General features: G+C 42.2%; 1 protein-coding gene across 3 annotated transcripts in view; it reads left to right on the top strand.

The window, feature by feature from the left end:
* Positions 1-18114, top strand: part of OSBPL10 (oxysterol binding protein like 10) — a 302765-nt gene that overhangs the window by 157012 nt on the left and 127639 nt on the right. For 2 of the 3 annotated variants that reach the window (XM_069958631.1, XM_069958633.1), the window contains exon 4: positions 3993-4184. The exons of the other annotated variant lie outside the window; for it this stretch is intronic. In XM_069958631.1, the coding sequence (XP_069814732.1) occupies positions 3993-4184 (192 nt within the window). The remainder of the gene's footprint in view (positions 1-3992; positions 4185-18114) is intronic. 3 annotated transcript variants of the gene reach the window in all.

Here is an 18114-nt window from a genome sequence, read left to right on the forward strand (position 1 = left end):
CTTTTTGAACATCTATAATCTTCCGTTACATCACCTGAAGTAATAAGAATGCAATTCATTTTCCCTTTCAGTTCCCTGTCATCATCATCTTCTTGCTGTCAATCGTCCTTCCTCTTAATTTTTGTTTCATGACCATTTTATTATTTTTTTTCTTTATTTTATGATTGTAGTTAAGGAAATCATTCAGCATTGATCAGTCATGTAGCACCATATTTATTTGATTCTATAGCATTATATTTATTTCACCTCTGTGCTGGCAAATGACCTTGTTCGCTTTTATTTATTCTATAACTCATTCTTTTCTTTTGTATTATACTTTCTTTTACTTTTTTAAAACTGACTGTTCGTAAGATATGCTTTTATGCTGTGTTTTTGTTTGTATCATTCTAGTTTAGATTTTTCAGCTTTAAAAATTGTCCATAGAATCCTTGAAGGGGTTATCCAGGATTACAAAAACATAGTTTCTTCTCCTCAGTTTGTACGATATTGCAGTTCAGTTTAATTGAAGTTGTAATATCAGATACAACCTCGGTGCATGTGTGGTGCTGTTTTAGAAGAAAACAGCTATGTTTTTCTAATAATGGATAACCCCTTTAACAAGTTAAATCAAGGCTTCCTTCTCATCTCTCAGCACCTATAAAACTCAGTTTTGTTTTGTTACCAACTCACATTTTCATACTTGTAATGGTAATGTTTGTATTATCACACATTGTTTCTTTTCATCACACTATTTTAAATACATTTGCCTATGAAATTAATGTGATAGTACAAGGATTCTGTAAGTGGTCTGGAATATACATATTTGAGCTGCTGTATACAAAGAACTCCCAGTACACAAATGATGTTCCCATCTTCTGATTAGGGACTTGTGTAGTTGTCCCTGTGCCTGCCGCTTATTTAGTGAAATTTGACCAGTGGTTTTTATTTTTACCTCTGCATCATAAAGTAATGGCTTTACAAGACTAATGGGATAAATATTGATCTATATTTACCTAGCAGATCCATTTTTGTCAGAAATTTACTAAAACTGTCTTTCCTCCCTCCATATCAGTTTGCTTGCAAAAGTCAGGTTGTGCAGCACTCCGTAGTAGGATTCTGTATACCACTGGTGAGGTTGTTAGTGAGACCCAGCCAGACTTTGGTATAGCAGTATGATTCCTTTTGTTTTAATGTTATACTCGGTACAGGAGGCACATTTTAATAAAGCTTAGGTAATCCAGCATGGACAAAGTAAAGTGCCATGTTCTAGCTGGTGAGGCCCTGGAAAAGAAAGATTTGGGGTGCTTTCACACAGGGCTGAACTACTGCTGATTTGTTGCAGATTCTGACTTCCCAGGGACAAAAATATGCAGTCAGTATATCCATTCAGTGTATGCCAATTAATAATATGATTCAAAGAGACTTTGTAAGTTTAAGATATCCTATCTATAGGTAGCATAAATTAATGACAGAGCAGCTGAACAGAATGATGCATCCCGTAAATTGTTCTTTGCAGCTGATTCTGAGTTATTCGTATACACGAAGCAAAACTGTCGGAATTGTCCTCTGGAATCCCGCTAGCCTACTCTAATGAGTCTATAGGAGGCTCGCGTGCCTCCTCTCTCCACCTCTCTCTACGCTGAAGAATGGACATGTCGATTCTTAAGCGTGGAGAGAGGAGGCGCGCAAGCCTCTCATAGACTGTCATTATGACAGGAGGGCTGGCGGGATTCTGCGGTGGAGAATTCTGCCGCGGAATTCCGCCAGTTTTGCTCAGTGTGAACGACTCTCTGCACCTCACACTAGTCCTCTCTATTATGTGTTTGTGCTCAATAGTCCTTGGTATTCATTAGCACCAGCCCCCTCTTACCACTTTTCACTGATATGCAGTGGTCTGTCTACAGTTAGTACACATATAGGGGGACATGTATCAACGGGCGTACATTTTTTTTTTTCGGCGGAAAGTGACGATTTGCGCATGATTTTATTTGCAAATGGCCAATTTGCGAATAAAATAATCGCAAATCGGCACTTTCCGTCGGCTTCGCCGGGGGGCGGGGAGGGGGTGTGAAGAGGGCGGAACGGAGTCCGCGCGATACACTATTCGTTCCACCAAAAGATACTCCGAAAACCTACTCCAGTCCTCAGCTGGCGTAGGCAGTCCGCCTCTACATAAGTCCCCGTAGCGCCGGAGATGCGGGGACATTTTTAAGTCCGGTGTAAAAAACTTCGGACTTAATAAATGTCCCCCATAGTGTATAGGCAGAGAGCTGTCATTCAGCAGCTTTTGGGTAGGCAAGGATGCAGCACAAAGCCTATTCCCCTGTATATCAGGGGAATGGCTAGATAAAATATTGTAAGTAATACACTTAATTTGTGACAGGAATGCTTTACAGAAACAAACTACCCACATTGAAGAGCATATTAAAGAAAAAGTAAGGAACAGTACTAAACTTACAGTGGGGGTAGGGAGGATTCCAATAGGGTTACACCAGATAAATGTGGACTGTATTAGTAATATGAACATTCTGGACCTGCCCTGGTGTATTTATTGGACAATAACATTTTTCTTGTCCTTGGAATACCCCTTTAATTGTGAAAATTTACAACAAATCTTCATCATTTAGGTGCTTTGTGAAAGCTCTTTGTATGAACTCCTGCTGTGAGCAGCACTCAGTATCAATGCATCCTGGCTTGGATTGCATAGACAGTGATACTGGGATACATTGAGATAGTTTGTAGGGCATTTTGCTTGTGCACAGTTGCCTATCTGAATGAGTGCAACTTCTATTCAAAGGGACATACAATATCAGGACTACAACAAGTCTAGATTATGACCACTCTAGAATTTAGACACAATCTGACATAATGTTGGTTTGTCACAAAAGAGCAGTAAGGTAATCACTTGTCATGTTCCTGGCTAAATAAAGCAGAACTAGGGGGGAGGTCTTGGCTTTACAGTTTCAGTACAGACACTAAAATGCAGCCATGTGGTCTGAAAGAGTCCTCATGCTAGATTCATACAGGACAGATCCGCAGCAGAATTTACGTTGCAAATTCCACTGTGATTCCCCTCCTGTCATTTTCAATAGGATTACATACTTGTAGCTCGGCGCATACAATACCGGGTCCGCACTCTGGCTTCCTTTGGGGGCTTCTGGCGTCTGGGCGGCTTTCCTTGTGAATTCAATGCGTAAAATACACTGCGAATCCTTCCTGTTTGAATCTAGCCTTAAAGGGGAACTATCACTAGGTTAGACTAAACTAACCTGCTGAAATGTCCCTATTGTGCAAAAGACGCAGATAATACTTTCATCCTCTGTGCTGCTCCTGGGAAGTTAGTCATTTGCTCCATGGTCCGATAAGACCATTAGAAGTACTGAGACACTGTTAGGAGCACCTGAGGGCAGTGCTCCTAACGGGGCCCCAGTGCTCCTAATGATTTTACTGGACCGTAGAGCAGACAACTAACTGCATTGGCACGGCCCCGAGGATGAAGGTTAGAATGATACCTTCATCCTTGGCATCTCCTGCACAAAAGGGGCCTATCGGCAGGTTTGATTTCCTAACCTGCTGATAGTTCCCCTTAAGAAAAATCAATTACAGGTGATCGATATCCAAAGGATACAAAGAATATATAAGAGCACAGCTACACTATTTGCTTTTCTAAGTTAAAAGTCATTCTCCTGCTGTACTACTTTTAACCTTCAAAATCTGACAATCATTGAGTAAGTCATTGAAGATATAGGTTGACTTTCATGCTTATCGTGGCTTTCCCTCTTGAAAGATTAATATATGTGCAGGTGTTGAGAAAATTTGTGTTCCCCACTGTCATATCATATTACATGTCTTCTTCAAAAACTATGTACAATTACTGTAGAAAACTGTGTAAAAAAATCAATCTAGATTGTCAATCCTGCGTATCATGGGGCTCTGAAAAAAATCAAGCCATTGATCTCAGCTCTCAAGTTTATTCTTTATAGTAATGTGTCATTGCTCTATTCTTTTTGTAGAGCTCATTGTCTCAGAGAGCCAGAAGCTTTTCATTGCTTCCCCATGGAACTACTAATTCCTCATCCCCTGGGAGCCAAAGGCACCTGACACATGGCGGCCAAAGTGTTGTCACCATCACACATCACAAGTCCCCTGCAGCTGCCCGAAGATCCAAGAACCAGAATCCTGCTCACCTGCATGAAGTAAAAGAGGTCAGATATGCTATATTTTTAAGATCTAAGGGTATGTTCACTCTGAGTCAATTCAATTCTTTGCACAGAGTGTGGTGGGAGTGGAGGCGCCCGAGCCCTCCCATACAGACACTATGGGACACTGATGCAGGTGGGATTCCACAGCGGACAGCTCTGCAGTGGAATTCTGACGCTTTTACTCAGTGTGAACATACCCTAAAGGCCCTTCACACATCCATGTCAGTTTTTACTGTCAGGAAATCCTGATCAGGAGGCCTCAAAAGGCTGCAGCAAGGCAACAGAATTTTCTGGCAGTAATCAGTTTTACCTCCAGGAAATAATCAGGAAATGATTTGGGTGACATTTTATTAATCTATTACTAATTATTAATCTACTGTTTTCTAACGTGATTTCCCAACTACAACTCCCACCATGCACTGCTGGCAGGGCATTAAGGGAGTTATTGTTTGGCAATAGCTAAGAAAAGCCACTGAAAACAATGATTTAGAAGAACAGTTTATTTAGTCCAACAAGTGACTCACTCTCCAGTTGTTGCAAAATTACAATTTTTATCATGCACTACTGGCGGACGTGATGGGAGTTGTAAACAATGATTTTATTGGGGGGAATTGGCACAGTTCATAAGGGCATGTCGCCCAAGGGCCCACAAAAACCTGGAGCGGGCCCTGGCTAGTCACATGTATTGGGCTGTAAAAATCTGTAACATATTCTCCATGTCTGAACTCACTTTACATCATTCTGAGAGGCCATAAAATCCTATTTCACATCTTGATATTGTATAGTGGGTGACATGGCTAACACTGCAGGGCATTGTGCCCTAACAACTTTCATCATGCCCTGACAACCCCGTGACATCAGACTACAACAAGCAGTGACATCAAGTAACTGACATAATTGGTGATGGCATCCCAAAGCCCTAGAAAAGAACGTGCAGAGCCCCAGACTCTGTCCTAAGCACACTAGCAATCACACTGTCTATACTTCCTGTGCGTTCTGCCTGTGCATACTGCCAGTTTGTTGGATAGAGAAGAAAGGATTGACAGGGATCTTGCCATTTTTGCCAACCTTCTGTGCTATGCGGCTACAACCCTGGTGGGCTGTCTCTGGGATGACACTGGCTCACCTTGATTGAAACCATAAGCAACCCGCTGAGCTGGGGCAACTCAATCAGCGACCCACACAGCTGTAACATCAATGCCACCATCAGAGACCCGCCCAAGTGGGACTCTACCACCAAAAACCTGCAGGGTCCCAACTCTACCACCACCAATTTGCAGAGGCACAACTCCAGCACCAGTAACCTACATGGTTCAAACACCCCATTAGAGACCTGCCTAACTGGAATATGACCACCGAAGATACGATCAGCCTGATCTCTATCACCAGCCATCTGCAGAGCATGGCAACTGCTGCCTTTGTCGTGCTCAGCTGGATCAGCGCTATTAGTGATGTGCTCAGCTGGGTGTCTGCCACCAGCTAAGCTGCATTTTCACTAACAGCAACCTGCTCACCTGGATCACTGCTATTGTTCAACAGCTGAGTTGGATCCCCACCAATGATTTAATGTCCTGGATTTGCACCACCAGGAATCTGATCAAATGTACCCTCACCCGCAGCAGTTTCCTGCAGATCTGGACAATGGCAACCAGCTGGATCGCCACCACAAGTACCAGTGAGCTGCTAACTATGATGAGCAGAATAAGCGAGAAGCTAGTCTGGATTGCCACAAGTACTCAGCTGCTCACCTGGGTGACAAGACTCTGCAACAGGTGGGTCTGGCTCATAACTGCCAGTAAGACATAAAGCTGGATCAACACCACCTGCAGAATGTTCAGCTGTATACACATCTTCAGATTAATTCTAAGATGCTTCAGCAGCACAGAGGAGCTGAGGAGAAGCATCGCTACCATCTCAAAGAACTGCTCTGTGGCTTCCCCACCACCACACCACATTCTGAGGGGCATCCCTACCACCGCCAGAAAATTATTTACAAAGCTAAATAAATGTTTTATTTTCCAAAAATGTATACTTATTGTAACTAGACATGGGGGAATTTATTGAAGACCAGCATTTTATATGATTCTTTGCAGCAAAAATACATTGGAGTAAGGTGTCTCAAGGGTGTAAGTGTATAAAAATGACTATGTAGACTAAAAATACCATACACAACCTCTCTTACACTATACCTGTCAGCTTTGCTCTCTTATAGTAAAATTGTTCAGCGTACCGTATTAGTAACTGTACTTACTGCCAGCAGCTCCGTGTGTACCTCAGAGCTAAAACCGCCCCTCCTCCAGGCTAAGATGGCCTGCTCAGTGGTGAGTCTGTCCATAAGATGGTCGACATGGAGGAGCATGTGACCAGTGTCCACCATAGGCATATATAGGCTCAGTGGTGGATACAGGTGGAGGGAGGAGCTAATCAACACTCATATGTTTTGCTATATTATAAATGTGGAGGGGGGGAAGGGAGTTCACCGATCAATGCTCACATGTGGCATTACATTGTAAATGTGTGTGTGTGTGTGTGTGTGTGTGGGGGGGGGGGGCATTAACATTCATATGTGGCACTGTATTATGTATTAAGGCCTGGATAAAGCCATGCTTTAAAATGGCTCTACTAGGCATTTCTCCCACCTAGCTCTTCTTTTGCATTCATGTTTCTCAGGGGGCAATGTACCTAGGACTTTTACTAGCAGCTGGCAGTGTTTCCCCTTCCCGCCCCCCCCCCCCAAAAAAAACAACATGTGTTTGTTATCAGATGGGAAATAGGCAGAAAACATAACAGAAATTGCACAGGTACAAAAAAAATTACAGCCAGAAAAGAAAGTGCTGTACAGTGGATGCAAACCGAATCACATCATACTCCCAAAGGGAAATCAACAGAACCATAGAACAACAATCCCATATGCTCAAGTCTCATATGCTCAACAAGTCCCATATGCTCAAGTAGTCATCACGAACAGTAGGATATACTGCCGGTTGGTGGAGCGAAAGTCCAGTGGAAGCAATGGGGCGTACAGAATGGGACAGCGGAACCACAATAAGATAGCAATATCGCCTTGTAATGACTAGACAGATTATAAAATGGTATAATTTGTTTATAAACATAGAAAAAAAAAACTATAGCAAAGAAAAAATAAGAACCAGAAACCCCCAATTCCCAGCAGTCACACAACACTCTGAAACGCTAAAGCTCTCAATGTGCCTTTCAAAGCTTCTGTATTGTACCAACCAGTAATTCTAAAGTTATACATTAGATCGTCTATTTCTATGCGAGTAAAATGGTGGCAAATAAAGACTCTCCATTTGGTAAAAAAAAATTTGGTTTCCCTCTCTGTGTCTCAGCGTCTCGACCTTATCATACAGGAGAAGTCTGTGGAGGATGGATATCAGTTCTTCCAGGGTGGGAACGTCTGGTTGTGACCAAAGGCGTAAAATACATTTATTCTCCTAAGCTAACAATATGTAACATTTTGACCCCTGTGAGCCCTAAAGTGAGGTCAGGTTGATCTGACGTGAAGTCATGAAAAATCAAAGTATGTGACTGTAGAGGTACCCTCGCACCGTAAACTTGAAATAACGCTGAACTGAAACCCAAAAGGGTTAAATGTGGGGACACTGCCACAATGCATGCATTAAATTTGCCCTAGGTAAACTACATTTCGGGCACTCTCTGTCAGCGCCGGTGCATCTCTAAACGACAAATTGAATGCATACGTTGCTCTCTGAAGAATTCTAAAGAAGAGTTCCCGCAATTGCTCAATAATCATGTGTTTCCGTACTCCCTCCCACGCTTTCAGTAACTGGGCCGAAATTTCCACATCCTCTAGTTCAGATTACCACTTTTTGAAGAGGTCTCTCTTTTCCTTTATCAGCATTTGTTTCCGAAGGACCCCGTATAGATATGAAAGTGAATCATGTAGTGACCTGGGACCTATAAGATCATCAAAATTGCCCGACATCTCTTTTAACCCCCACGCCAAGGCAAGGGACAGTATTCTTTCACTTGGCAATATTGCAAATAGTGGTTGGAACCAAAATGACCTTTACTCGCTATTGTCTCCCATGGAAGGTAAGAACTGTCATTAGAGTTCATAAGGTCTCCCACTGTTTGGATTGAGTTAGAAACCCAGTGTTCAAAAAGTTTATTTTTCCTACCTAGAAAGAAAGAAGCAGCCGGCAGTGTTGTCGTTTGGCTGGTCGCCATGGGATCAGCGATCTGTTTCTCCTATGGCTCTACTAGGCATTGCTCCCACCTGCCAGAATCCTGCTCCACACTGGTGAGGGGCAACACCTCGAAACAGCTGTATGTGGATGGATACCTGGCCTTGGTTTTTCCCTTATCATTACATTGACTCATAGGGCCACTTAATATGGTGGTTTTGTTGGTTTCCTTACAGGAGTCACCCCTTGGCTGGGTCCTTCCCGGAGGGATATCTGGCTAGTCCTGTGTTTTCAGACTCAATGAGGCTCCACGGGCTCTTCTTTTGCAAATTCATGTTTCTCAGGGGGCAATGCACCTAGGACTTCACTGCATTGAGTGCTTTTACTAGCAGCTGGCAGTGTTGTAGTTTGGCTGGTCTCCCTGAGATCAGCAATCTGTTTCTTTTTTGCTTTAAAATGGCACAATTTTCCCCATAGATTGTACAGGATAGTGCCAATTTAGGGTCTATCTTGCTCATGTAATACCTAGTGAACGCAGAGCAGCAACCACTGCTTCCCCTGTTGACTCATCCTTTGTAGCAAGGTGTCCAACCACGGGTGTTGCTACTTTGAACACCCCTGGCAAAAGCCTGTACTCAAAGTAAAGTGGTAATGAAGTAATGTATAAGTTTTACCACTAGATGTCGGTGTTATGTGTATTCATATTCCTATGTATATTGCACAGCTGTAGTGAACAAAGGGTTACTGTTCGTTTGTGATCTGCGCACCAATGGGAGCTATTCTTCCCTTTCACCTCTCTCGATCCTCTTCTTTCTTTGCACTCTCTTCTCAACTACTTACAGGAGCTGTTACACACCCTGTAGGAAGTTGTCACATGGGGAGAGGAAGTGTAGTCTCACACTTAGGGAGTTATCTTCTAGTTTTCGTAGAGGCTAGACATACAGACCAGAGTCTCCTGCAGAGTTTAGGCAGGAGCCTGGCTCTGCCAGGTTCTCCCTCCAGGACAGATCAGCTGTGGTAGACAAATGCTCATGGGAAACACAGAGACTCTTTTCTCTAAAGCAACACTCCTCTTCACCATGCAGTGCTAAGCAACTCAAGAGAGGACAAGTCAGGGATAACCCCAACCCACACCGTTGAACGTCTTTAATGGTGCGGGACAGTATTCTATAAGCAGAGGAACTGATCCGGATAGAGCAAAGTTGCTACAATCTCGCAACGCAGGTGTAAGCAGATAACTTTGGACACCTTGCTCAACTCTGGTAACAAGGTCTGGGGCTTGTGTCACCCTAGGTGGACGGTCAACCGACACTGTAGGGCAAAAGGTTATATAGTGACAGACGTCAAAACACGGGCACAAGTGTTCTTCTCTCAAGTATTCTCAATTATTCTTCTACTTCTTCTAAAGTTCCTGCAGAGCATAGTACTACATTGGGTTGGTACTCTCAAATCAAACTCGTCTCCACTTCTCTGAACTCACTCTACCTTCTCAGCATGCAACTAAGTCAGCACTGCTATTCTACCTCTACAGTTCTCAGCGCAGATCTAGGCAAGTCTAAAAGTCTGCTTGTATGCTAAAGTATTCCTTTAGTAAAGAAGAGTTAATTCATTTTACCGGTGGTTATTGCTCAAGCACCTACACAGGCTACACTGTCCTTGGGTCCTCTCCCCTTTCTGTGGGTGGGGGTACTGACAGTCAAGGTGGGTCATAACTCTACTCCGGACCACCGTGATAAGTGCCCAAGGGACCCATCACAACCCGGCAGGTCACAGACCATTGGGGAAAAAATATAGACAGCCTCAAAAACTAAGAGGGGTCACATGCTCCTCCGTGTCAGCCATTTTGTGGACTAAAACAAAACAGAGCAGGGCAGCCCAGCCTGGCGAAGGGGAGTCTGATTTTAGCTCTGAGGTACACAGGGAGCTGCTGTCAGTATATCCAGTGAGCACACTTAGTAATACTTTGTACTGACCTATTTTACTATGAAGTGGCCAACCCCTTTAACATTCATTTTTTAACTCAGTACCTTTTCTTCTCTTTATTCTTTAACCCCTAGACGACCCAGGGCGTATAATTACGCCATGGAAGTCTGTCCCCAGACGACCTAGGGCGTAACTGTACGCCCTGGGTGTTTCTCCCGCTATGAAGCGTGCTCCGGAGCGGAGCGCGCTTCATAGCAGGTGGGGGCCGGCTGCAATCAGCAGCCGGGACCTCACCGGTAATGACACGCTGCAGCGATCGCGCTGCCGAGTGTCATTAACTCCTTAAACGCCGCGATCGCGGCGCGACCGCAGCGTTTAAGTGTAAGTGACAGGGGGAGTCCCCTGTCACTTACCGATCGGGACCCCCGCAGTGTGACTGCGGGGGTCCCGATCGGTAAAACGGACTGCCGGAGGTCTCTCACCTGCCTCCGTGCGGTCCGATCGGCGATCTGCTACACTGAGCCTGCACAGGCAGGCTCAATGAGCAGATCGCCGATAACACTGATCAATGCTGTGCCTATGGCATAGCATTCATCAGTGTAGAAATCAAACTAATGTATGTAAAAGTCCCCCAAAGGGACTTCAAATGTGTAAAAAAAAAAAAGTTAAAAACACCAATACACTACCCCAAAACCCCTCCCCCAATAAAAGTTGAAATCACCCCCCTTTCCCATTATATAAATAAAACATATAAAAATAAATAAACAAATAAACATATAATATACCGTAGCGTGCGTAATTGTCCGATCTATTAAAATATAACAAGCGTCATTGCAAACGGTAAACGGCGTACACGAAAAGAGGGAAAAAAGTGCGCGGATTACCGATTTTATGTTACATTATATATAAAAAAAATTAATAAGTGATCAAAACGTCCGATCTTCACAAATATGGTATTAATAAAAACTAGAGATCATGGCGGAAAAAATGACACCCCATACAGCCCCGTAGGTGAAAAAATAAAACCGTTATAAGTGTCAAAATAGGCCCATTTTATTTATAATTAATTGCCAAAAAAAAGGATTTCATTTAAAAAAATTTATAACATTAGAGAATCTGTGTAAACCTGCATATGGTTGTGTTCGGGTTGACCTATAGAATAATAGTATCATGTCGCTTTTACCATATAGTGCATTACGTAGACACAGGAACCCCCCAAACGTTACCATATTGCATTCTTTTTTGCAATTTCACCAATTTATATCTTCATAAATAATATATTTGGAATTCCATCATACATGTTATGGTAAAATGAATGACGCCATTACAAAGTACAACTATTCCTGTAACAAATAAGCCCTTACATGGCTTGTAGATAGAAAACTGAAAGTGCTAGAGCTCTTAGAAGGGGAGGAGGGAAAAACGGAAACACTATACACTATGGATATCGCCTATCTGGACTTCAGCAAAGCTTTTGATACAGTTCCCCATAAAGAGCTGATAGAGAAGTTGGAGAAAATTGGACTAAATCCCTGGATAGTTCAGTGGATTTGTGGTTGGCTGAAGGAGAGATATCAGAGGGTTGTTGTTAATGGTGTATATTCTGAGCAGAGACTGGTTACAAGTGGTGTGCCACAAGGGTCTGTTCTGGGTCCTATTCTTTTTAATATGTTTGTAAGTGACATAGGAGAAGGGTTGGTAGGTAAAGTTTGTCTGTTTGCTGACGACACAAAAGTGTGCAATAGGGGGGGGATATTCCTGGAGGTGTCAGTAATATGAAAAATGATTTAGCTTTGCTAGATAAGTGGTCCAAACAGTGGAAATTGAAGTTCAACGTTTCCAAATGTAAAATAATGCACTTGGGGAGGAGGAATCCTCTATCCGAGTACCACATCGGCAGTACTGTGTTGGAAAAGACTTCAGAAGAGAAGGATTTAGGGGTAATGATTTCTGAAAGCCTTAAAATGAGTCACCAGTGCAACCAGGCGGTGGGGAAAGCAAATCGTATGCTGGGGTGTATAGCTAGAGGTATAACCAGTAGGAAGAGGGAGATTGTGATCCCGCTGTATAGAGCTCTGGTGAGGCCACATCTGGAATACTGTGTCCAGTTCTGGAGACCTCACCTAAAAAAGGACATTGATAAAATAGAACGGGTCCAAAGACGAGCTACAAAAATGGTGGAGGGTGTGAGGCATAAACCATATCAGGAAAGACTTAAGGATTTGAATCTGTATAGTCTGGAGGAAAGACGGGAAAGGGGGGACATGATTGAAACCTTTAAGTATGTTAAGGGACTAAATAAGGTTCAAGAGGGGAGTGTTTTTAGTAAAAAACTGAGCTCAAGAACAAGAGGACACAGTGAGAGGTTAGTTGGGGGAAAGATCAGAAGCAATGTAAGAAAATATTATTTTACTGAAAGAGTAGTAGATACCTGGAACAAACTTCCAGCAGAGGTGGTTGGTAAATCTACAATAACAGAATTTAAACACGCCTGGGATAGACATATATCTATCCTAAGATAATAAGGAAGAAAATACTAAAAGGGCGGACTAGATGGACCCAGTGGTCTTTTTCTGCCGACAATCTTCTATGTTTCTATGTTTATGTTTCTAAGATCAAAATTTGCGCGGTCCACTGGATCACTTTGGGCCTGGTCCTCAAAGGGTTAAGGGAACCAATCAGCACAGTTGTCATCACTAGAGATGAGGGAACCTCGAGCATGCTCGAGTCCATCTGAACCCGATCGTTTGGCATTTGATTAGCGGTGGTTGCTGAAGTTGGATAAAGCTCTAAGGTTGTCGAGAAAACATGGATACAGCCAGTGACTATATCCATGATTTCCACATAGCCTTAGGGCTTTATCCAACTTCAGCAGCCACCGCTAATCAAATGCCGAACGATCGAGGTTCGCTTATCTCTAGTCATCACAGCTCTCTGCCCATAAGTGGCCTAAATTTGCTGATCGGTTCCCTTCAAATTTAGCCATCTAGCCAGTAACACTTCCTGTTCTGTAGAGAACGCTTTTCAGACAGACAGGATTACAATGACAGTAAGATACAACAAGATCAGACCATTTACATTAGGAGCAGTTTAAAGCTCCCCTCCTCCCCCTTGCTGCACAATGACCTCTTCACAGGTCACAAAGCATGACCACAACACTCTCCCACAAAAGTCAGCTACAGGTTCCTACAGTCCTTTCGGCAGTCACTTCCTTATAATCAGAGACAGGATTACAATGACAGTATAAAGTTTCAACAGGATCAGACCATTCACATTAGGAGCTGTTGAAAGCTCCCCTCCTCCCCCTTGCTGCACAATGACCTCTGCACAGGTCACAGAGCATGACCGCAACACACTCCCACCAAAGTCCGCTACAGGTTCCTACAGTCCTTTCAGCAGTCTTCTTATAACAGACAGGATTATAATAACATTATAAAGATACAACAAAATCGGATCAGCACTGGAAAACCTAATGCTTTCCTGATGCACATCAGGAAAGCGTCCGGAGTTCGATTGGCTGAGAGCAAAGCCTGCTGCCCAACCCCCCCTGGACCTTGGGAGCTCATTTCACCTTGGCATCCAGACCATTTCCCCACAATCACCCCACCCCCCACCCCCGGACCTCACCAGCAATGACCGCAGAGGAAGGAGATGAGGACAAGAGCGGCCAGAGCAGGATCCAGGACAGGGGAGATTACCCCTAGAAAATATTTGCTAATGCTGAACAACCCCTTTAAAGCAATGGCAAATCTGAACATAGGCTTACTTCAGAGGTGGGAGGTAGAGTTACAGAATGACAGACTCTAACACTAATAATCTGAAATCAAAGAAACCTCTGATCCAGGCTCTTGAACTCCTAAAACAAAGGGACTTCTTCTATTGTATTTTTGTATTTTTTTTGTATTCACCTAATTATAGAGGTCTATGACCCAAGTGTGTACTATCAGGGTAGGCCATTAATATTAAATTGTACTATAGAAACAAAATATTCTCGGCACTATCAAGACTCACCCTCTCGCTAATGAGCCGGACACCTGTGGATATCATCTGCCGTTGGACTCCTCCACTCAGCATATGGTGTTGCTCACTCTTAGTAAGTACAGTCCATCAATAAATTCAGCATGTAGAAAACTGTGGCAATCACTGACTTGCTTATATTAAAACTTGCTTTATTCCATGCAGATTAAAAGTTTGACATGGACGCTGGCAAGCTCAGGCTACAGCCGATTTGTGCGGATGCATGCTTTCTCTGGCCCTTACATCACTTGAATGTCCAGCCCTTTTTAAGTAGTAAAATTACATGTAAACAAGACACATGTTACAAATTATTTACGAACAACAAATATCAGATATAGTGCCTCCATGATCGCTTACATGTGCTATTTGACGTGGGCCTTCCATTCCCGTCCTAAAGGACCTCACATCTCCCAAGAGTCATTTATATAAAGGACGTATTGACAGATGCCCTCGGACTGATGGGCTTAAATGATAGGCCAAAACGATGGGCATAAATGATAGTTTAGATTTACGTAGTATCCATTTGTAATGTGAACTAGTGCATACGTCAGATTGTTTTACCTTTTATTGAATTTTTGTGTAATGTTTGTAAATATATTTAACGTGTGTCTTGTTTATATGTAATGTTACTACTTTAAAAGGGCTGGATTTGACTTTAAGGGCCAGAGAAAGCGCACTGCGCGTGCGTGCAAAATGGCTGTAGCCTGAACTTGCCTGCGTCCATGTCCCACTTTTATGTTCACACTGCATATTTTTCCGGCCATAGTGCGAACCGCGAATATACGCACGTAGTTTTGAGGTTGATGCGTTCGCTTGAAAGTATACAATATATGCCAGGACAATGCACACTACGTATGAGCTTACGGCCGGATCGTATACGGCGCCGTGAAAAATGAACAAGACCATTGTTTGAGGACGGAAATGTTCCAACTCATTTCCATGCGGTCCCATACAAAGTACTTATTTCAGCCAAATTGAACTTGATTTTTGGATTTAAAAGGTTCTGTGTGGTTTACGGGGCTGGGCGAAGATTTCCAAGTAAATGACATGCTTTAGATCTCTTCGAAACAAGCTAGGAAAGCATAACTGTACTACGGGCGTATGTTCGCGGTTCGTACGCATCCAGCCGCATGTCTATTTTTCCCACGGCCATAGTTTCAGCCGCGCATGTACGGCGGCGTATGAAATGCGGCCGGACTCGTACGCAGTGTGAACATAGCCTAAATCTGCATGGAATCAAGCAAGTTTGAATATAAGCAAGTTGGTCAGTGCCACCGTTTTCTACATGCTGAATTCATTAATATTAAATGTCTGGCGGTCTGAGAGATCTGCAGCCTCTGTATACTTTACCAGTACTTATACCGCCTTTGTAGAGCAGCATTGCACCATTGAACTCGAATAGGGGAAAGCTGCTGTACGTGTCACCTCCACTACTTAAAGTATGGTGATACAGGTATGGGTTCTGGTATACATGGAAGAGCTACTTTTTGGGGTTGCAATATTGATGCCTATCCTAAGAAGACTCCATACATTTTATGATGCTGGATAAGCCCCTTAAATACTAACTCATGTAAACCCTAAAAGGCACTTAATAAATCTTGTTATCCAAAAGTTGTTATACAAAAAATGTAGCCCTGTCAGTAAAATATTTGATAAAACCACCAGCATAGTTTTATGAGAAATCAGTTCTGTTAGACTAAAGTGATCATCTTCTTTTTGGAGGTCAGTTATAGACAGGACCTGGGGTAGTGTGTGGATGTGGTGTATCTGGACTTTTTTAATGCATTTAATACTGTGCCACATAAAAAGGTTGGTCTATAAAAGATGCTTGGACTAGGGGAAAATATATGCCCTGGTTGATAGGAAGCAGGCTGGTTATTGATGGAACATACTGTGATTTTGTCATAGTTACAAGTGCGTTACTGCAATGGTAAGCATTAAGTCAATTTTTTAAATTTATTTATATTAATGACCTTGTGGAGGGGCCATAAAGTAGTAAACTGACACAGAAGGGAATAATATATTATTATAAAAGGCATGTGGGGAAGCTGGAGTCTTGGGCAGAGAAATGGCAAATGACGTTTAATGTGGATAAATGTTAAGTTAAGCCCTTGGGCCGAGGCAACAAAATGTATAGTTGTGTGCTAAATACCGCTGCCAAAAAAAACTCTTGGCATGCTTCTTTTTTTAAATTGCACACAACGAATAGTCTGATGCTCTTTAGGTCCTCAAGTCCAACGATATCTTTGTAAATCTGGTGTGCTGAGCCTTCACCATGTATTTTTCCATTCCAATAATCGTCCAAACCTTGAGGAGCCACATAAAATGGAGAGACCCAGACTGCCACCACAATGTTGGCATACAAGCCCGAGCAGCATTATTAAAGGGCCAGAAAAACATATTGCTTTTAGTAGGATCAAACTAAACACCCAACAAACTGATGTAGTAGGTATATTTAGCATTTTTTATTTTTTTTTCCAATTTATACCAGCATAAGGCTATGTTGACACACTATCTAATTTTAGCCATTAGAAAGTCATCTTTAGAGATAGCCCTTGTCTTGAGGCCAATGGCGGCCATTCATTTATAATGATGGCCAGATTATACAAATAATGGCTGTCTTAAAAGATGACCTTCAAATGACGGCTGTCTTAAAAGACGACCTTCAAATGGCTAAATTTAGACTCTTGGAGCTAAGCTGAATATCATTCTGTGATATGCTACAAAAGACGGCCAAAAATAGACATTATATGAACATAGCCTAATGACTGTGGTTATTAAACATCTCTATACCATTCTGAACAAAGCATTAAGGTCCCAAAGCACCTCACATGCGTTGTAACACAGTATTGTGTTTGATTTATCATTGCAGGTTATGAGAAATTCCATTAAAAACGATTGTGGAAAATAGATTTCTTAGTAGACTTTATTTTGTTAAAAGCTTAAATCATGGATCTTTTGTCTACTTCAAGTGTACCAGGTTGTCTGGACATTGAGCAATGGTGCCCTGCAGAATAAGACATAGTGCTTTCCAGTCCTTAGTATTTTCTCTTCCAAATATTGATTTTGGTCATACATTTTCTTAATGTCTGAATAAGAATGTTGGAGAAGAATCCATTCTAGTTCTAAATGGGCTTAAATAAAAAGACAAAGGCAGTAATTTGTCTTTTTACATAATTGCCTGTGTGGCTTACGAGTAAAATTCTGACAGTTCAGTATTTATATGCCTTTCAGTGCTCTAAAATTGTCTTGAGTTGTTTATGTGATAGCAGTAGTACAATTTTAGACCGACATTTCTAGTCGCATAGACTAGCCGTCATATAAATCAGTACTGTAGGTCATAGAAATGCAGCGATGACAGAAGAAATGTATTATCTTCCAAGAGAGAAGGTCACAGTTCAGCAGTTTCATATTTAGAAGTCAGAATATTTCAAAAGATCTGTTCATATGCATCAGAAGAGTATTTAAATCAAATTAGAAACCGTCAAAGGAAATTGCTTGCTTAAAGGGATGGTACATGACATTCCCTATGAGCCTCGTCACTGAACAGGTTAACTCAGTGGTTGCTTAGCTTTAATAAAGAGTGATATAAAAATTGTTTGTATCAGGCTTCTGTGATCAATATCTCCTCTAAGATAAGTCACAAGAAAAGAAAGAGTTTCATTTAATGAGTACATCACTTAAAGGGATTCACAGAGAATCCGTGTTTTACCGTTGGAGTTCAGCTGCTCTATTATATCAATATAAATAGTACATCCAATTCAGTAAAGATGAATGAACTTAGTAGAATTTCACCTTGTTTTCATATACTCTGTAACTATACG

Source organism: Dendropsophus ebraccatus, chromosome 2 (assembly GCF_027789765.1).
Source record: "Dendropsophus ebraccatus isolate aDenEbr1 chromosome 2, aDenEbr1.pat, whole genome shotgun sequence".
Taxonomy (NCBI): Eukaryota; Metazoa; Chordata; class Amphibia; order Anura; family Hylidae; genus Dendropsophus; species Dendropsophus ebraccatus.